Source organism: Lynx canadensis, chromosome B4 (genome assembly GCF_007474595.2).
Source record: "Lynx canadensis isolate LIC74 chromosome B4, mLynCan4.pri.v2, whole genome shotgun sequence".
NCBI classification, from domain to species: domain Eukaryota; kingdom Metazoa; phylum Chordata; class Mammalia; order Carnivora; family Felidae; genus Lynx; species Lynx canadensis.
This window is the reverse complement of record NC_044309.1, coordinates 115,889,139-115,910,945: the sequence shown is the minus strand read 5'-3', so window position 1 is coordinate 115,910,945 and position 21,807 is coordinate 115,889,139. Positions and strand designations below refer to the sequence as shown.

Here is a 21,807-nt window from a genome sequence, read left to right as displayed (position 1 = left end):
CTTTTACTGACTCTTCTGCAGATATTCTTATAGACTGCAGACAGGAAAGCAGTTGCTACAGATAATTTCTTCCTGAGCCTTTACAACCAAAGTTAGAAAGAATTATTTCTGTTGTCTTCCTGGAGAACTTTGCTGTGGAATTCCCCCCTACAGACTGGATTGCAACAATAGCTCTTAGACTCAAGAGATCTGTCTCAATACAAAATGGGAAATGTTGATGACGTCAGGCTGGCGAGGCAGAGTTGGTAAATGAGCTGGTACAGTGGTTTTCAAACTTCCAACATGTATCTCCTAGGGGCCCTGCACCCCTAGAGTTTCTGATTTAGCAGGTCTGGATCAGAGCCCAAGAATTTTTAACATCCTTGTCCCTTCCCATGTCTTACGATGTGGTTACATAAAAGGAATTGGTGATAATCAGGGAGGTTGGGCACATGTTCATAATAGCACATGCATGGTTTATTGTGTTCACCGTCATTACCTCCCAATTCTGGTAGATTTATTAGTTGCTTTAAAACAAACAAATAAACAAAAACTGAGACCCAGGGAAACACCACCTTTTCTAATGTTCCTGTTTAGCCAGTGAGTGCCCTTTTGTGGTAATACAGTCCATATCCCATGAGGCTTCTTGGTTTATAGGGGTAGAGAGACCTGATCTTTTCGAGTAAGGAGATGGAAGCATAGGATTAGGGCAGCTAGAAAACTTGCTTCTCATCCACCTTCCTATCATGAAGATACATGTTTTTCAAGATGTTTATTTTAATCTCAAGATGAGTTTGTGTTTTTGACAGCTGAGATAGGAAAGAGAGGGGAATTTTGGTTGGTCTGGCTATTTCCATCCCTGTGTTTACATCCCTTAGGTATACCTGGAGTAAGATGGTTGATCATGTTTGTTTTTTGGTAGTATTCCTTGTTATTAAAGGGGACTAATGCAATACTTTTTATTGAAACAGTTCTGGAACATCCCAGGAGGGACACAACGATCTTGACCTTGGTCTTGGTGAACTTCCTTCAGATGAGGAAGAAGACCTCAACAGTTCTGACGAAGACGATGTCAGCTCTAATTCTAGTAAAGGGGACCCTGACCTGGGAGACAAACAGGTATATATTGGTATTTAATTGTTTCTACTTTTGTATTTGTTGGTCTCTCATGTAATTTGGAGATAATATTTATTAGCATGATAGGCACAAAATCCCTAGTTAATTTTTTCTTAAAACTTATAAAACATTTTCTTTTTTTAAAAAAATTTTTTAAGTGTTTATTTTTGAGAGAGAGGGAGGGGCAGGGGTGGGGCAGAGAGAGAGGGAGACTGAGAATCTGAAGCAGGATCCATGCTGTCAGCACAAAGCCTGACATGGGGCTGGAACCCACAAAGCATGAGATCATGACCCGAGTTGAAGTCGGAAGCTTAACTGACTGAGCCACCCAGGCGCCGCCTTTATAAAACATTTTCTAATTCAAATTTAGTTCTTGGTATAATATAGTGCCTAAGATAATCATATTTCTAAATGCACATCACTTAGAGACTAGTAATTTTTGAGAAATTATTTTTGGCAATGTCCATTGGTTTTCTTTTTGATAATGAAAATCCCCTCTTAGGATTGTTCCTTGAATCCAAGTGAGTCTACTTGAAAGAAAGGAATTAGATGCATTTCAGATTTAATGAAGTCTTTTCAGAGATAGAATAAAGACTTGTTAATAACATACTGGGATTTCCTTTGAAGTGAGTCAGTTTTTGTGTATTTACACTATACATGAAACAAGATTGTCCATGTGTTGTTAATTATTTAAGATATGTCAATACACGGAGGTTTATTATATTGTTTCTCTAGTTTGACATGAGTGCTTCATTTTAAATATATTTTTTAATAAAGACATACTTACAAGGGGAAAAATAGTATATTAACAATAACCCTAAAATGTGTTGGAATGTTACAGCAAAATAGAATTTGAAAGGATCCGCATAGCAAGCGTATCAAACCATAGAGAAGAAAATCCCTGTCATCCAACTTCTATGCCGTAATTTATCAATTCATTGTTTCCTGTTTAATATATTTTTGCTTTGTTTAAATTTATTTCAGCCTTAAATGAATGGCATAAGTTATGTAATTATCTTGGTTTAAATCCCAGCTCCAATACTTAGGAGCAGGGTAGATAACTTTGGGCAAATTACTTAATCTCTTTAAGCTAAAGAGCCTCCATTTTATGAAGATAAGAACAGAATTTATCTCAGATAATTGTCAGGACTAAATGATCTGATATGTGTAAAGCCTTAGAACACTGTTCAGTACATGGTAGGAACTCAATGATTATTTCTTGCAATATTTCATGCTGCAAAGTACTGACTCATAAGAGTTGGGAGTAACCACTAGAAATTATTTAGCCTTAAGGCAGGTGAGTTTGTAAGATACCTAAGACAGATTGAGTGACTTCTTATAGGCCCACAGCATCCCTCAGCAGTGTGTAGGTTTTACTTTGATTATTAAGGAATTCCTCCTATGTTTTACTGGTAGCTGCCATCTCTGATTTGAAAGCTCATTTTCCTTGTTACTGTTTCATAGATATAGATTCTACAAGTATTTATAAAATACTACTTCCCAGATATACCAGACATAAAAAGTATGTACAAGACATAAAGCAGTGCTTAAGGTTTTTGCTCTTGAACAGCTTACATCCTAACGGGACAAGAGGGGCCATATATGCATGAAAACAGTCAGATTTTCAGATAATTACATGCTGTGAAAAGAATAAAACAGAGCAATGTGCTAGAAACTGAGGAGGCTACTTAGAATAAAAGCCTCTAAGAAAGTGATATTTGAGAAATAAATGACTGGAAAGATCCAAATCCTTCGGAATTTGGGGAAGAGCCTTCCAATGGTCTTCTTCTCAAAGGACTATAATTAAATCAACCTTTACTATCTTTGATAAGCTGCAAGTTCTTCTTTTTCTAACAAGTACTGTTTCCTATTGTTTGCATCTGTTTTATTTCTCTTGTTCAAACCCTTTTGATTTCTCCCCATAGTTCTTGAAGTATGGTAACCAAAAGCGGTATCCACATTCTACTAGGGATCTCACTGACATATGCGTAAAAGAACGATTTCTCTCTAACCCTTTTGTATTATGCATCTTTCCACCACATCCGGTCACAACACTGCCTGATTGACTCATTTGTTTTGTAGTCATTGGAGACTTCCAGAGTTCCTTCCTTTGTATTTGTACTGGCCTTTCCTTTCCCTTCTGGTATTTATATTATTAGTTTTTGTCTTTAGTTGTGCCACACTGCTGTTAAATATTTTTCTGTTTTTAAAATGAGATTATTTCTGGGGTGCCCAGGTGGCTCAGTTGGTTAAGTGTCTGACTTCAGCTCAGGTCATGATCTCACGGTTCATGAGTTCGAGCCCCACGTCGGGCTCTGTGCTGACAGCTCGGAGCCTGGAACCTGCTTCGGATTCTGTATCTCTCTCTCTGCCCGCCCCCCCCCCCCCCCCCCAGCTCACACGCTCACTCTCTCACTCTCTCTTTGTCAAAAATAAGTAAACATTAAAAAAAATTTTTTGATGAGATTATTTCTTCAATCACGGACACTTAATAAGATTTTTTTATACCTGATTCTAGTGTATTAATGATTTCCCTTTTTGAAGTGTCAGCCATCATGACAAGCTTGAGTCAGCAATGGCAATAATAAAAAGAGCTAACTCTCCCTTTCTAGACAGTTGCTGATCCATCTAAGCATAGCCTGGTGAATGCTTTCCTCTTAAGTAATCTGCTTTCAAAGTGGTTAAGAAGAACACGGTCTTGGGAGCCAGATTGCCTGCATTCTTACCGCTTACCAACTCTGTGATCTTGAGCAATTTACTTAACACCTTTATGCCTTAGTTTCCTCATCTGTGGGAAGAAGAGGGAGTAGGGTAGATAGTTGTTTTTCTTTTATTTCTTTTTTTTTTTTTACACTTGTTTTTATTCTTTAAGATTATTGTGATGATTAAAGATGATACACTGTTTAAAACAGTTCCTTACACAAATTGAGTGCTTAGTATTTCCAGTCATTCCTTATATAACCAAATATAATTTCAAGCTTGCCTTTTCTTATCTTTGATGAATAAATCTGAAGCATGTTTACATAGAAGGCAGTAATATGTTCTAAAAAAAAACATGAAATTTGGCATTGTAAGATCTGTGGTTCGGTCCAGCTCTGCCACTTACTAGCCATTTGACCATGGTCAAATGATTATTTTAAGTCATTTAGTTTATTTGCACCAATCTCCTATCACAATGGATTTCAAGTGACAATAAAAAAATGTATGTAGTACAAAAAGTCAAAATATGTAGTTAAAGAAATCAAAGGGTTAATAGATTGTGCTGGAGGTATTGGACATCCACATGCCAAAGAATAAAGTTAGACCTCTTCCTTTTACCATTCACAAAAATTAACTAAAATGTCTAATTGACCTAAATGTAGGAGCTGAAACTATAAAACCCTTATAACCAAAATACAGGAATAGCTCTTCATGACCTTGGGTAGGCAGAGGCTTCTTTGATGCAACAACAAAGGTATAAGTGATGTGAGGAAAAATAGACAAGCTGGACATCATCAAAATTAAAAACTTCTGTGCTATACACAGTACCATCAAGAAAATGAAAAGATAACTCACAGAGGAGAAAATATTGGCACACATCTCTGATAAAGGACTTATATCCTGAATATGTAAGGAGCTGTTACAACTCAATCATAATAAAAAATAGCCCAATTACAAAAATGGGCTAACAAGCTGAATAGACATTTTTCCATAGAAGATATACAAATGGCCAGGAATGTGGAGAAATTGGAAGCCTTATACACTGCTGGTGAGAATGTAAAATGACACATATGGACTCTTTGGAAAACAAATGGCAGTTCTTCAAAAGGTGAAATTTAGAGTTAGTATATGACCCAGCATTTCCGCTCCTTGGTATATACCCACATGAAATGAAAATATATGTCCATAAAAACCTTGTGCAAGAATGTTCATAGTAACATTATTCATAATAAGCAAAAAAATGGAAGGAACTCCAGTGCCCTTCCACTGATAAATGGATCTATCAACTGATGAATGTATAAACAAATGTACTGTATCCACACAGTGGAATATTACTTAGCAATTAGAAAATGTGCTCATGCATGCTACAACATGGATGAAGCTTAAAAATAGGCTGAGTAGAAGTCAGTCACAAAAGATCTCATGTTTTATGATTCCATTTACATGAAATATTCAGCATAAGCACATCCGTGGAGACAGAAAGTAGATTAATGCTTGCCAGGGGTTGGACAGAAGGGAGGATGGGGAGTGAGTGACTGCTTACAGGCATGGAGTTTCCTTTAGGGGTGATGAAAATGTTTTAAAGTTAGGTTGTGGTAATGAGTACATAACCCTGAATATATTGAAAACCATTGAATTTATACTTTAGAAGAGTAAAAATTCATTTTATGGAATGTGAATATTTTTTTTTTTATTTTTTTTTTCAACGTTTATTTATTTTTGGGACAGAGAGAGACAGAGCATGAACGGGGGAGGGGCAGAGAGAGAGGGAGACACAGAATCGGAAACAGGCTCCAGGCTCTGAGCCATCAGCCCAGAGCCTGACGCGGGGCTCGAACTCACAGACCGCGAGATCGTGACCTGGCTGAAGTCGGACGCTTAACCGACTGCGCCACCCAGGCGCCCCAGGAATGTGAATATTTTAATGAATCTATTAAAATAAAAAATCCTGCTAAAGGAAAACGGTAAAGCTAAGTGGAAGATTGTACAGAGTAGTGCCTGTGGTGTAGTCCTATATACATCAGCCAAGAAGAGGAAACAAATTTGGCTTTCTCACAACCAAGTAAAGAAGGTGGTAGCAGTTTCCAAAGGAAAAAGTCTTTGGAGTAGAAGCATAGTAAGACCACTTCTTTTATAATTTCTTTGATCCTCAATTTCTTAATTGACACAATGAGACAATAATACTCCCCTGAGTTGTTGTGAAGATAATACAGGATACATAGTTGTAACATACCGGCTAATAATTGTGAAAACACTCTGAAGTCAAGAAAGTTTATGCACATTAGGCACGTGTAATACACTTCTATGATTGTGATTATGATTGTGATAGGTTTATTGGTTTTTAGGGCTATTGTTACAAAATATCACTAACTGGGTGGCTTAAAACAACAGAAGTTTATTGTCTCACAGTTCTGGAGGCCAGATGTCCAAAATCACAGTGTGGACAAGGCCATGCTCCCTCTGAAGCCTATAGGAGAGACTCTTTCCTTCCTATTTCCCAGTGGCTTGCCTGCAATCCTCGCTAATCCTTGGCTTATAGCTATATTACTTCAGTCTCTTCCTCCATCATCACAGAGTGCTCCCTTCATGTGTGCCTGTGTCTCTTCTCTTCTTATAAGGACCAATCAAATTAGGGGCACATCCTAGTCCAGTATGACTTCATCTTAACTTACTAATTACATCTGCAACAACCCTATTTCCAAATAAGTTCATGTTCTGAGGTCCTAGGGGTTAGGACTCCAACATATCTTTTGGAGGCCGTGATTCAATCCATAACAGATGCCATATTCCATGGACAGATAATGAGCACATAACTGATATGTCTCGATGACAATAATATTTCCTTATGAAATTGCCAGACTCAGTAGGAAGAGAAAATAAAGGATATGTGCCACTATGCCCTTGTTTTAACTTTGTGAAGAGAAATCAAACATATTCAAAAAGATACTCCTGGAAAGGTAAAAGTGCTACCAGACAGGGAAGAATCTTAACACCTGTGTGCCTGTGCTTGTCTTTGTACTGTGAGTGCAGGTATTACAGTTAATCTTTAAAAACATTGGGGCGCCTGGGTGGCTCAGTTGGCTAAGCGTCCGACTTCGGCTCAGGTCACGATCTCACAGCCCGTGAGTTCGAGCCCCGCGTCCGGCTCTGGGCTGATGGCTCAGAGCCTGGAGCCTGCTTCCGATTCTGTGTCTCCCTCTCTCTCTGCCCCTCCCCCGTTCATGCTCTGTCTCTCTGTGTCTCAAAAATAAATAAACGTTAAAAAAAAATTAAAAAAAAAAATAAATAAATAAAAAATAATAAAAAAAATAAAAACATAGAACATAGTAGGAGGGGCCCCTGGGTGGCTCAGTCGGTTAAGCGTCTGACTTTGGCTCAGGTCATGATCTCACGGTTCGTGGGTTTGAGCCCCGCATCAAGCTCTTTGCTGACAGCTTGGAGCCTGGAGCCTGCTTCTGATTCTGTGTCTCCCTCTCTCTTTCTGCCCCTCCCCTGCTCACGCTGTCTCTCTCTCTCTGTCTCTCAAAAATAAATAAATGTAAAAAAAAAAAGATTAAAAAGATAAATAAAAACATAGTAGGATATAGGTCTGACATATGTACTATTCTTTTTTTCACATGAAGAAAAGGAGTTTTTTATTCAGGTTAAGTAACTTGCCTTGGAGCTCCCTGAATTGGTGTTCTTTGGTTTTTGTTGTTGTTGTTGTTGTTGTTGTTGTTGTTCTTTTAACCAAAATCTGTCTTTACTAAAACTGGGGATAAGCCATAGAAGTTGAATGATATTAATGGAATGTGTTTGGGATGGTAGTGAATAGCCATGGTAATCTCTATTTTTTTCTGTTCCAAGTCATTAGTTTTATGGTGTTTGTCCATTACTTTCAGTGCTTAATAATAAATGGTTATTTGAGGGGCAGCTGGGTGGCTGAGTCCGTTAAGCATCCAACTTCAGCTCAGGTCATGATCTCACAGTTTGTGAGTTCAAGCCCCACATTGGACTCTGCACTGACAGCGCAGAGCCTGGAGCCTGCTTTGATTCTGTGTCTCCTTCTCTCTCTGCCCCTTTCTCTGTCTCTCTTCCTCCTTCTCTCCCTCTCCCTCCCTCAAAATCAGTAAATAAATTTTACAACAAAATGTCAAAAAAATAATAAATGGTTTTTTGAGAATGAGATCTGTTCATTTCCCTTCATTATGGTTAGAATATTCACCATTGTTCACCTTTCCTGATTGTTGACATCCCTATCTCTTCCTTTTTAAAATTACCCTTTTTAAAAAAATTTTTTAATGTTTATTTTTGAGAGAGAGAGAGCGGGGAGAGGCAGAGAGAGAGGGAGACACAGAATCTGAAGCAGGCTCTGTGCTGAGAGCAGAGAGCCTGATGCGGGGCTTGAACCCGTGAACCGTGAGATCATGACCTGAGCCGAAGTCAGACCCTTACTACTGAGCCACCCAGATGCCCCTTTTTTAAAATTTTCTTTATGAAGAGTGGGGTGAAAACCTAAGAGAACTTTGTCCTTTAGAGGTTAATCATGGTGTTACCTCATTTGGGAGATAATTTAATGAAATTAATGATAAACATGTTTCTCAGACAGATCTGGTTGTTCAGTTTATTGCTTTTTTATTTTTTAATTATTTTTTTAAGAGAGGGAGTGTGGGAGCAGGAAGGAGAGGGGCAGAGGGAGATAGAATCTCAAGCAGGTTCCACACTCAGTGTAGAGCCTGATGCGGGGCTTGATCCCACAACCCTGAGATCATGACTTGAGCCAAAACCAAGAGTTGGACTCTCAACCAGCTGAACCACCCAGGTGCCCCAGGTTTTTGCTTTTTAGTAGAGCCCTTGAGTAGAATGACAAAGGGCTTTTAAGTATTCTATTAAAAAGTAATGGGCAAATTTCACCACATTTTTGCTTGCAAACAAATATTAATAAAGGAGAACACAGTTAAGAATTTACAAAGCTGGGTGGGCTGTTATCAAGAGATCAGAACAGAAAACTGGGTTTCAAATCAAAGGTTCTGTTTTTGAATTTGTTTGACTTACTTTATGATCTTCACAAAGTAATTTCATTTGTGGCTAATGTTTCAGCTTCCACAGCAGTGTGCTTTCAGGAGATGCAGCTATTTAACAAGCAATCTGCTTTGAAATGTGATGTAATTGAAGTGAGGACTATCATTATCTGAAAAGTTAAGATGCCAAATATGGCCTCTCTCTTGAGGTTTTACAGTGGGGTGTATTTTTCCATCACTGTTTGACTTGGGTCAGAATTAGTCATTGTTCTTACAAGTTGAAGATAATCCAAAACTTTTTATTTTGTTCTGGTTTTTAGTTATCTTTGACTTTCTGTCTACTTTGAAAATGAATGTAATCCATTGAATCATTTTCTAGTAGTTACTATCCCTTGTTAGCTCTGTAGTTTTCCTAGTTTAAAAGGTAAAATAGACAATAGAATACATACATAGACTCCTAGAATTTAGAATTGCAAAAGGCCTTAAACATCTAGGCCAACCCCCCACCTTGTTTTTTACATGATGAAATATCTATAATACCTGTTAGTTGGTTTGAGTCTACATTTTTCTGTTACTTAATACACATTACTCCATTCTTACATTCTGAGAAGGTGGCAGCCACCTTTGGACACATTTGCTTATTCATGCATATCAGTTGCACAGTGCATAGGCATTGTGCTAGGTGCAGGATACAGGGTAAATAAGGTCCTAAACTAGAGAGAATCAAAAATGTCAGCAAGTAAACACAATCCACTGGGTTAAGTTCTATAAATCTACATGAGTAAGAGAATAACCGGCACTGTGGCAGTGGCAGGGAAAGAATATCAAGGTAGCCTTCATAAAGGATAAACCTTTGAGTGCCATCTCAAAGGGTAAGTCAGACTATGACAGGCAGAAATCTTTGCGGAGGGGAGAAGTGATGAGGAAGGAAATCACAACAGAAGGAAAGGCATATAGGGATAGACATGCAAGGGCAGAGCATACTTGGGGTTGCAAGATGGTTCCAATTTGGTTGGAGTAGAGAGTATACAGTGTGTGGGAGCAGGGAGGGACTAGTGAAGATAACTAGACTACACTGTGGAGTGTTTTAGATATATGGCAAAGGAAATTTGAGTCTTTGTTGCCCATAGGTGATAGGGAGTTCCTAATGTGTTTCAACCTGAGACCTAAGGTAATTATATTTGCCTTCTTTAAAATATTTTCTTATTCATTTATTTTTTTTATGAGGGCAGCCTATTTATTTATTTGTTCATTTATTTATTTATTTAGAGAGCTTGAGTGGGGGAGAGGGACAGTGAGAGGGAGTCTTTTTTTTTTTAAGTATTTATTTTGAGAGAGAGAGAGAATCCCAAGCAGGCTCCACACTGTCAGCACAGAGCCCAATGTGGGGCTCCAACTCACACACTATGAGATCATAACCTCAGCTGAAACCAAGAGTCAGATGCTTAACCGACTGAGCCATCAGGTGCCCCCCACCCCCCACTTTTTTTAGGGAGAGAGAGAATCTTAAGCAGGTTCCATGCCCATAATGGAACCTGATGTGTGGCTTGATCTTAGGACCTTGAGAGTGTGACCTAAGCCTAAATCAAGAGTTAGACACCTAACTGACTGAGCCACTCAGGTACCCCTAAAATGCATTTTAGAACTATTACTGTGCATTAACAACTCAGGCAACAACAGATATTGGCAAGGATGTGGAGAAAGAGGATCTCTTTTGCATTGTTGGTGGGAATGCAAGCTGGTGCAGCCATTCTGGAAAACAGTATGGAGGTTCCTCAAAAAACTAAATATAGAACTACCCTACGACCCAGCAATTGCACTACGAGGTATTTATCCAAGGGATACAGGTGTGCTGTTTTGAAGGGACACATGCACCCCAATGTTTATAGCAGCACTATCAACAATAGCCAAAGTATGGAAAGAGCCCAAATGTCAATCGATGGATGAATAGATAAAGGAGATGTGGTATATATATATATATACACATACACAATGGAATATTACTCGGCAGTCAGAAAGAATGAAATCTTGCCATTTACAACTACATAGATGGAACTGGAGGGAATTATGCTAAGTGAAATTAGTCAGAGAAAGACAAAACTGATATGACTTCGCTCATATGAGGACTTTAAAAGACAAAACAGATGAACATAAGGGAAGGGAAACAAAAATAATATAAAAACAGGGAGGGGGACAAAACATAAGAGACTCATAAATATGGAGAACAAACAGAGGGTTACTGGAAGGGGTGTGGAAGGGGGATGGGATAAATGGGTAAGGGGCACTGAGGAATCTACTCCTGAAATTGTTGTTGCACCATATGCTAACTAATTTGGATTTAAACTTTTAAAAATTTAAATAAATAAATAAATAAATAAATAAATAAATAAATAAATAAATAAAAACTATTACTCTGGTGGCAGTGTAGAGACTGGATTGCAGTGGGATAAAATCTAGAGCCAAGGAAACCATAGTAAAGTCTTAGATTGCAAGTAACTTGTTCTGCAAGTGTTCCACAAAATGAGCAAACACTTCTAATAAATTTTAACTTGATAAACGATATCTTGCAATACAAGTAGTATGTGATGCTGAATGTCACATGATCACGACCAAGCCAGTGGTTCTGTCTCTCTCGCTCTTGCTCTTGCTCTCTCGCTCTCACTGCAGGATTGTGGGTGATTGTCTCCCATGCTTGAATGCTCGGTCTCAGGCCGCGGTGTTTGGCAAAAATCACTGATTTTTCAGAACATTGGAAGGTGCCCACAAATGGCACTAGTGTAATTTTTGTCACTTCAAAGCACCTATGGACAGTCCTTTGCTCTTCCATATAAGAGTAAGCTTAGGAATGCTTTGCTTCATTCTAGGTCAGGCTGCCTGCAGGTATAAACCCTTTCCTTTGTTGCCTTATTGCCAGTTACATGAAATACAGTATATGACAAGAGTTTATTAATAATAATACTGTACTGTAGTCAAACATACGTGTGAGTGTATACAATAGCTCCATGCAGAAAAAGATTCCATTGAGCCAATAGGTAGCAGTGATTCCGATAGTGATAGTGAAAGTCGTCCTACACAATAATCCTCCTCTCTCTTGTCTCCCTTACACCAGCCACGAAAGTTTTCAAAGGTAAGTGCAAGTTAATTTGTTTATTTTTCTTTTTTTCTTTTTTTTTTTAATTTTTTTTTTTAACATTTATTTATTTTTGAGACAGAGAGAGACAGAGCATGAACAGGGGAGGGGCAGAGAGAGAGGGAGACACAGAATCTGAAACAGGCTCCAGGCTCTGAGCTGTCAGCACAGAGCCTGACATGGGGCTCGAACTCACAGACCGTGAGATCATGACCTGAGCCGAAGTCAGACGCTTAACCAACCAAGCCACCCAAGCGCCCCTGTTTATTTTTCTTTATATTTTGCATTTTCTTTATTATTTTGTATTATATTACAGTATTGTAATCATTTTTATATGAATATTTTTGGGTTGTGGAACAAATCATCTGAGTTTCCATTATTTCTTAAGGGGAAGTTCACTTTGATATACAAGTGCTTTGGATTATAAGCATATTTCCAGGGTGAATTATGCTTGTAAACCAAGGTTTTACTGTACTTATGTTCCTGCAGTAGTGTAGGCAAGAAATAAGGAGGCAGTATTGAAGAAGAGGTAAGGATTGATAAATCTTTAAAGAAATATGCAGAATGATAAATTGATAGGACTTGAAGACTCACTTGTGATCACAGAAGGTGGAGAAGAAAGGAGTCCAGGTTTCTGGCTTTGATGAGTGTGTTTCTACAGTATCTAGTATGCAGATACTTGATGACTTGTTCAAAGAATGACTGAAGGTCATTGGATGCTTTATTCCTTGTGAATATTTTCCTAAACTGTACATTTTTCTCTCTTTCAAGATGTTAGCATATTTCATGGGTGTTTATAGGTATAGCTATTTGGATATTTGGTTGCTCTCCTTATTTACTTCTTGAAATCTAGGGCTTTTTAAAAATTTATCCTTAATTTCCTCTTCTGACAACCACTTTCCTGCCCCTATAGAATCAGAATTTCCAAGACAGTTCAGTGGGAATTTGAAACTTAAGAGCTGCTTGGGGGTTCTGATGATCAGTTTGTTTTCAAATTTGGTTGTAGAGCAATGAATCAGCTGAGGGTAGAGCTGTTTTCTTCTACTAACCATGCTATCAAATGATGGATAATCTGTTACTGTAGATTTTTAAATGATGGAGTAAGGATGGTGATCACTCCTTCTCTCTGAGTGATCTCAATAACAAGAGAGATAAGAAATAGGAATTCTACCTTGAGTGATATTAGGAAACAACTAAAACCCCCAATCACAATATATGAATAAAGGCTACCATTTCCACCAGCAGTAAGATAAAGGTTCTAGTTTCTCCACATCCTCACCAACACTTGCTATTTTCTGATTTTAAGTTTATTTTTTTTTAGTAATCTCTATACCCAGTGTGGGGCTTGAACTCATGACCCTGAGATCAAAAGTTGCATGCTCTTCTGACTGAGCCAGCCAGGCACCCTACTATTTATTTTTATTTTTTTATTACTGTTCTGTGGATATGGAATGGAACCCCACTGTCGTTTTAATGTGCATTTTCCTAATTATATTGAGCATCTTTTCATATACTTATTGGCTATTCTTACATACTGAGTGAAATATCTATTCACACCTTGTGTATTCTGGACCCAGAACCTGGGGCTTATCTTTTTATTTTCTTTATGGTGTCTTTTCAAGCATAAAGGTTTTAAATTTATGAAGTTTAGTTTATCAGTGTTTTCTTTTTCTCTTTTATGGTTTATGCCTCTGGTGTTGTATCTAAAAACTGTTTGCCTAAACCTAAAAGGATTTCTTCTAGACCTTTTATAGTTTTAGCTCTTATGTGTAAGCCTGTGATACATCTTTGTGTCAGGTAGATTATAAATTCATCTTTTTGCTCATGGACATCTAATTGGTCCAGCAATTTTCAACCATTTGTTGGGGGGCGGGGACAAACAATCCTTTCTTCCACTGAATTGTCTTGACAACTTTGTTAAAAATCCATTGACAAAATTTAAGGACTTCTCTTAATTTTTCCCTATGACCTACATCTGTTTTTATGCCAGTACTCACTATATTCTCCCCCAAAGTTTACAGTCTCAGTCTCTAGAAAGGAAACACCTGCTTCATAGTCTCCAGCTCCAGTGCTACCTCTGAATCGCTGCCACCCTCTGTCTCACTGACTTGCCATGCCACCCCTGAGACACTTAACGTTTAAATCTTAAGATTTTAAAGTTGCAAGTTCAACACTTTAGCTTTACAGATAAGGAATGTCAGGCCCACCTTTGTTGTTTTTCTAAGTTAAAGTGTTTTTGTCCCATGCTGGAACAGAAAGAAGAATGATATCTGTCTGGGGATAAACATTTATTATCATGGAATCACCACACAATTCTCTCTAAACCAGGCCTGGCAGAGCAGGGTCCTGAAGAGGAAAAAAAATTTAGAATAGAGACTTAATAAGGGCAGAGCCATAAAAAGAGGAAAGGAAATAAAGGGTAGATGCCAAAAATAAAGTACACCTACTTGAAATTTTTGTATAAAGCTGGTACACATTTCAGGTGGCTCTGCTAGTGAAGTGCTTTACCATCTATAGCATGCATTTCTTGAAAGTTACTGCTGAAAGCACCTCTTGATCTTTAAGGGACCTCACATCACTTGAAAATAAGAGTGCTCAGTGAAAGCTTTAGATCTTTCAGTGGTTTAGGTTTCTGGTGTTTTTTTGTTTGTTTGGTTGGTTGGTTTTTTTGTTTTTGTTTTTGTTTTTAAGTAATCTTTGTATCCAACATGGGGCTCAAACCCACAACCCCCAAGATCAAGAGTTGCATGCTTCACTGAGTCAGCCAGGTGCCCCCTCTTTTTTCATTTTTTTTTTCAACGTTTATTTATTTTTGGGACAGAGAGAGACAGAGCATGAACGGGGGAGGGGCAGAGAGAGAGGGAGACACAGAATCGGAAACAGGCTCCAGGCTCTGAGCCACCAGCCCAGAGCCTGACGCGGGGCTCAAACTCCCGGACCGCGAGATCGTGACCTGGCTGAAGTCGGACGCTTAACCGACTGCGCCACCCAGGCGCCCCTCTTTTTTCATTTTTAATACATTTCTTCTGGCTTTCAGTTTTCAAAATATAAACTATATTTTTCTTTTTTTTTCTTAATATTTATTTATTTTTGAGAGAGAGACAGAGAGAGAATGAGCAGGGGGAGGAACAGAGAGAAGGAGACACAGAATCCAGAGCAGGCTCCAGGCTCTGAGCTGTCAGCACAGAGCCTGACACAGGGCTCGAACTCACAAACTGCAAGATCATGACCTGAGCCACCAAAGTGCCCCTAAACTGTATTTTTGAAATATTAAACTTTCTAGCTACAGATGATATGGAGAAACTCATTATAATAGTAAGAAAAGTATTACCTTGCTAAATTTTTCAAAGTAACAATTATCCTCGTGTGTGTGTGTGTGTGTGTGTGTGTGTGTGTGTGTGTGTACATAGTCATAGTTATTAGCACATGACTGATACATAGTCTGCAAGATCAGGCTGTGCTTAAGACTGCTTCCTGAGGAATGTTAGCTATATGTAGTTTAAAAGGTAGGTGAATGGAGCTGAGTATCTTATGCTGGATCTTGCTCAGTTGACCAAAACAACTGATCTTAGAAAAGAGGAACAAGGGACACCTGGATGGTTCAAGCAGTTCAGCGTCTGACTCTTGATGTTGGCTCAGGTCATGATCTCAGGTTCGTGAGTTCAAGCCCCACATCAGCTTATGTGCTCTTAGTTGGGAGCCTGCTTGGAATTCTCTTTCCCTCTCTCTCTCTGTCCCTCCCCCTCTCTTGCTCTCCCTCAGAATAAATAAATAAGCTTTAAAAAAAAAGTAAGAAAAGAGGAATAATAATGGGGATGGAAGTCAAATTCATCTGTCGAATTGTTCCTTTAAAGATAGAGTTTAAGGGGCGCCTGGGTGGCACAGTCCGTTAAGCGTCCGACTTCAGCCAGGTCACGATCTCGCGGTCCGGGAGTTCGAGCCCCGCGTCAGGCTCTGGGCTGATGGCTCAGAGCCTGGAGCCTGTTTCTGATTCTGTGTCTCCCTCTCTCTCTGGCCCTCCCCCGTTCATGCTCTGTCTCTCTCTGTCCCAAAAATAAAAAATAAAATAAAATAAAATAAAATAAAATAAAATAAAATAAAATAAAATAAAATAAATAAATAAATAAATAAATAAATAAATAAATAAATAAAGATAGAGTTTAAGGGGCGCCTGGGTGGCTCAGTCGCTTAAACACCCAACTCTTTGATTTTAGCTCAGGCCATCATCTCACAGTTTGTGGGATCAGGCCCTACATCCGGCTCTGTGCTGACAGCAAGGAGCCTGCTTGAGATTCTCTCTCTCCCTTTCTCTCTCTCTGCCCCTCCCCCCCTCACTCTCTCTCAAAATAAATAAATAAACTTAAATAAAATAAAAAAGTAAAGACAGAGTTTAGGAGCTAAGGTCAAGTAGCAAGGCAGAATATCCTAGGCTAACTAGGCTGGAGTATTACTACATTCTGAATTAATAACTATTGGTCTTTAAAGATTATTTTTGTAAGTAATTCGTTCCATAGCCTACCTTGAATGTTTTTTGTGTAACAGTATTTCTAATGGAAAGGTTAGGATTTTTTTTTTTTTTTAATGTTGATTTATTTTTGAAAGACAGACAGTGAGAGCCAGGGAGGGGCAGAGAGAGATTGGGAGAGGGAGACACAGAGTCCGAAACTGGCTCCAGGTTCTGAGCTGTCAGCACAGAGCCCGATGCAGGGCGCGAACCCACGAAGTACGAGATCATGACCTGAGCCGGAGTTGGGCGCTTAACTGACTGAGCCACCCAGGTGCCCCAGGATTTTTTTCTATTGTATTTAAGTTCTTCTGTACTAAAATGAAAACATGGAAGGGACAAATGCACACTGCAGGATTAGTATTTACTCTTGGAGGAGGAGTGGAACTTTAATGTTATATAACCATTTGTTTCATAGATTTAAACCAGATATTGCAGAATGTTTGCGATTTGTTAAATCTTGAAGGGAGTGGAGGGGAGATATGTCTGGGTATATGTTTAGCAATGAATGTTTGTGAGGAGATGCCATGATTACCAGCAGATGTTGAAGAGAAATTCAGGGTAGTAGAAAAATTCCTAGGTTACATATTGGGAAGAACTCGTGTTTATGTGATATCTGTAAGGGTCATTTCTCCTGCAGAATATGACTTGTCAGTTTTGAACCGTTGGCATTTGTGCTCCACCAGGACTCAGGCTCCCCAGGACAGTCCCATCAGTCCTGTGCTGGTGACAGTGAGGATCACCGATAGCTCTCAGCGCTTCCTGTATTATGTTTTAATAATCACATCTCATGCTCCACATTTGCCATTTGAGATGTTATGCAGTATGAAATGTGTTCTCATCAGAAACCTATAAGTATCAGAGCTTGGATTTACATCTGACCAGGTCAAACCCAATCTTCATTATCCTTTTATGAGTTTATGCTTTCTTAATGTAGTCTTATCCACAGGATGAAGATACTGGAATGAAAAGTAAAGTCCATCATATTGCCAAGGAGATTATGAGCTCAGAGAAAGTGTAGGTATTCATTCAGTTTATAATTCAAATGACCATTTGTTTCCCTACTGGTTCATTGAAAACATTTCTTTTATTGTTTTTTTTTTTTTTTTACAGGTTTGTGGATGTGTTAAAACTTTTGCATATTGTAAGTATCTGCAAATATTTTCTTAGAGTCTGAGACTATTTTGCGTCTTTCCCTATGTCAAAAAATTTTCAGCATAACTTAAATATACTTAAGTTAATGTGTGTATATATATATATGTGCTTCCCAATATATGGTTACATTTTTAAATTCATACATATATGTGAATATAGATGTTTTCTAAAATGTATGTATTCTAATGGGTAGGTAGTATACCCAGATTATTTCCAAAAAATAGAGCCTTTTTTTTTAATGTTTATTTATTTATTTTTGAGAGAGAGCACACATGCACAAGACAGGGAGGGGCAAAGAGACGGGGAGGGACACAGAATCTGAAGCAGGTTCCAGGCTTCAAGCTGTCAGCATAGAGCCCAACGCGGGGCTTGAACCCACGAACCATGAGATCATGACCTGAGCCGAAGTCAGATGCTCAACTGACTGAGCCACCCAAGTGCCCCAGGGCCTTTATATCCATATTTCCAAAGTCTTTAAACTTTCTGTCTTCATAACAGTTTTTAGAGTATTTCTTCTTGGGCATTTGCAGATGTCTATAAGGAGAACTTTGCACTAGCAATGTATAAAGAATGTCATGCTCAGTGTTCAAAACCATTCTCCTTGTATCTGAATAAGCTCCCAGAAATAGACTCTTAAAATAGACCTTTTTATAACTAACTTTTTAAAGTTTTGTATTTCATTTTTTATAATTGTCAACTTGAACAAACCTGTTGGGAAACAATTAGAATGTGGCTGACAGCATATTCATTTTTCTCATGCACTCTTTTGCACCTGCAAGTTTTTACAAGTTTCATTATGCATTAGTAGTGAAAGCGCTTTTAATCCTACTTTATTTGAATTATATTTTGGCAAGTTATTAAGACTTAACAAAAGAGGGTTAAGGTAGAGGAAACAATGAAGAAAGCAACTGAAGTGAAAATTTACTTAGATGGTATAATTATTAACATCATCTTTATCTTAATTACTGAGAAATGGTAGGTTCACACCCATTAATATCTCTAAAAGTATCATTATTTTCAGTTTTCCACTTAAAAGATACATGTGAACATGAAAAGTAGGGTGCACTTAAGCCTGATTCACATTCACTGAATGATTCTCTGTGCTCTGTGCTTGGTACAACAGAAACCTGGAGCTCTAAATCCTGTGTGAAGAATCTCCAGTTTTGGAAACCTTTTCTAAAACAATTCTTAACATTACTGATTTGTTTTGAGTAATTACTGTCTTGTGAATAGTTTTTTATATAAATCTTGACTGTATTGCTTAGTTCTCTTTGTAATTCACTTTTTAAAAATTATAGCACGGCATTTGGTCACCCAAATAAATTTATTGAGTTTGAAGTATATTGCCATTTCAAATGCGTAATATAAACATTAAAAAAAATTCAAATATGTAACAGAATGAATAAATAACTTCTCAAAATAAACTCCATTTTGAACTGAATGAATTCCAGTTTTTACTGAACCTCTGTATTGCTTAAACCATTGCAGAGGGAAAAGGAAAAAAGCTAAACTCCTTTTTCTGGAAAGCTTAACATATCTGTAGGACAAACAAATTGTACCTATTTGACATGTTTTCTGATAGACACATCTAAACAGAATTAGACCACTCTAAGGAAATTTGCAGCATCTGCAATTTAATTGGTAAGCTCATGGAGGCAAAAAAAAAAAAAATGCTATGGAGTCAGAAAAACTGGAGTTGGAAATTCAGTGCACTATTTCAACAAATCTTGCATGGAACACATGTTGAAGATTCCATGACAAACAACAGAGTCCCTGCCCTCATAGTGCCTATAGTCTAGCATAGTGCTTCTCATAATGTGGTGAGAGACTGGATTTAAAATATTTCCAATCCGTATTGGATCAGAAGTTTTAAAAATACAATACAAATGTCATGGCCATGTCGAAGTGACATAAAAGTGTCCAATCCATTATTTATGCTTCTAACCAATATCTTTGCAGACCAATAATAGTAAAAAGGACCACACTTTGAGAATATTGGCAAAAATATCAGCATCTATTCTGCCTATGTAGATTCTGTTTTTTAACAGCTATATGAATATCAGAAAGTAGTCTACCCTTTGGGCCTAACTTTCCTTATTTGTAAGATACAAATATCGCTCTCTCTGGTTGTGAGGAATCAGTGGAATAAAGTATGTGAAAGAGCCTTTTATTTTGCACAGTGTACGTAGGTGCTTAGATTGACTTTCATTACCCGCTTTTTTCATCTTTTTATAATTCTGTCCGTTCCAAATGCCTTTTTTCCTCTGTCCTAAAATTTCATTGTAATGAAGTTCTGATTCCAGTAGGTAGAGAACCAATTAAGAGCTTCATTAGTTTCTTTATTTGATTACCTAAAACAATGTATCTTGTTCTTATCTCTATACTTTTGGAACAAATCATAAACACTGTAAAAATGGTCAGACCAAAGGATTTCCAATATCATCTCAGATCTGATAAATCTCATAGATGGCCTTGGCCTCTTCCCCAGCTGGTGTTGAGCAGTGAATCATCCAAAACCCACCTTGGCTTGTACATTTCAAAACCTCCTAAGCCTTTAATGCATGGGTAAGAGTAGATCATCTGCCTACCTCTTGTTAACGTCCTATCTGGTATGTGTAAATGTTAACTCAGCAGAGCCCAGCTCTAATGGGAATTTTAACAACAAAGCATTAACCAGGTGAGAGCCGTTATTAGGAGAGGATTGTTACCAGCATAATGTGGGTGAAGTCAAGAGTCTTGTTTCATTTCACCACCCCCACCACACTGTTAAAGCTCATATTTACCCCTCTACCAAAAGTGCCCCACAAAGGTAACACATGGATAGTTTCAATCCTGAGCACTACTTACTGTCTGATTTCATATAAATGAGTCAATGTCTGTGTTATGCCCTAGAATATGACTGCTTTACAATACCTAAATAATAGGCTTTAGATAATCCAGTGGATACTTTTTTGGAAATGAACCAGGTATCCAAGTGGCTTGGGGGAAGCTATTCTGCTGTTTCAGTTATACATGATTTCTTGTGAATAATTTTCTTTAAAGATTTTATATTTTTAAGTATTATCTGCATCCAGCATGGAACTCGAACTTAACAACCCCAAAATCAAGAGTCGCATGCTTTGCTGACTGGGCCAGCCAGGCACCCCTCCTATGAATAGTTTTTTGTATTAGAGACTCTAGAATAGCACTAACAGATCTTTCTGAGATGACAGAAATATTCAGTATCTGCACTGTCCACTATGTCCAATATTTTTAAAATTTAAATGTTACTGTAGTTTACTGACATTTCTTTGTTTATAATTTGCTGACCTAGGTGATACAGCTCATATCTTAACTATAAAATCTAAAGTGTAAACTAAAGAATTTTATCACTCAAGCTATTATGACATTGGAAGGAATATCCAATTGAGGCCTTTGATTCGTCTGCCTGATGTTTGTGAGGAAAATTTGGGCCTGTAGCAGCAGTGGCGAGACTTTACAGCTAATCTTTTTTATGATGTATGCTCTGCAGTATCTTCCATGAGCTCCTGGACTTTAAAATAGGTATTTTTAAAGGCCCAGTGTACACAGTGTCTCCCAGCCAATACCCAATACCAGTATTTTCCTTTTCAAAACGGTAGTGCCAGGGAGTCTGGGTGGCTCAGTTGGTTGAGTGTCCGACTCTTGATTTCGGCTCAGGTCATGGTCTCATGATTCGTGGGATCGAGCCCCGCATCAGGCTCTGCGCTGACATAGCACACACACTCCCTCTCTCTAAAAATAAATAAATAAACATTAAAAAAAAAAAAAAAACTACAAAATGGTAGTGCCATCCCTATGACTGCAAAAGCCAGAAAAGTAGAATCTGTTTCTTTCTCTCTCTCACCCACTTCTCCAACCAACCCGTCAGCAAACCTACTGATTCTGTTTCTGTTACTGCCACCAACCTAGTTCAGAATATCATCTCTTACGGAGACAGACAACCATTCCAGCCTCCTAACAGATACTCACTCCTGTTTCCATTCTCAGCCTTTTCCCAACCTGTTTCTTATACAATCTTTTTTCCTTACAAAATTTTGAGTGATTTTATTAAAATCTATATTAGAACATGTCACTCCCCTTCTTAAAACCCTTTAAATGATTCCCATTGCATTAACAATAAAGTCCGGGGCTCCTGGGTGGCTCAGTCATCGGTTGGGCATCCAACTTTGGCTCAGGTCATGATTTCAAAGTTCACATGTTTG

General features: G+C 38.1%; 1 protein-coding gene across 3 annotated transcripts in view; it reads left to right on the top strand.

The window, feature by feature from the left end:
- The window catches only part of FGD6 (FYVE, RhoGEF and PH domain containing 6), a 115,697-nt gene that overhangs the window by 35,518 nt on the left and 58,372 nt on the right, over window positions 1–21,807 (top strand). For 2 of the 3 annotated variants that reach the window (XM_032594027.1, XM_032594025.1), the window contains exons 3-5: window positions 951–1,098; window positions 17,367–17,446; window positions 17,543–17,573. In XM_032594027.1, coding sequence (XP_032449918.1) covers window positions 951–1,098; window positions 17,367–17,446; window positions 17,543–17,573 — 259 coding nt within the window. The remainder of the gene's footprint in view (window positions 1–950; window positions 1,099–17,366; window positions 17,447–17,542; window positions 17,574–21,807) is intronic. The other variant, XM_032594026.1, reaches the window with a different exon arrangement.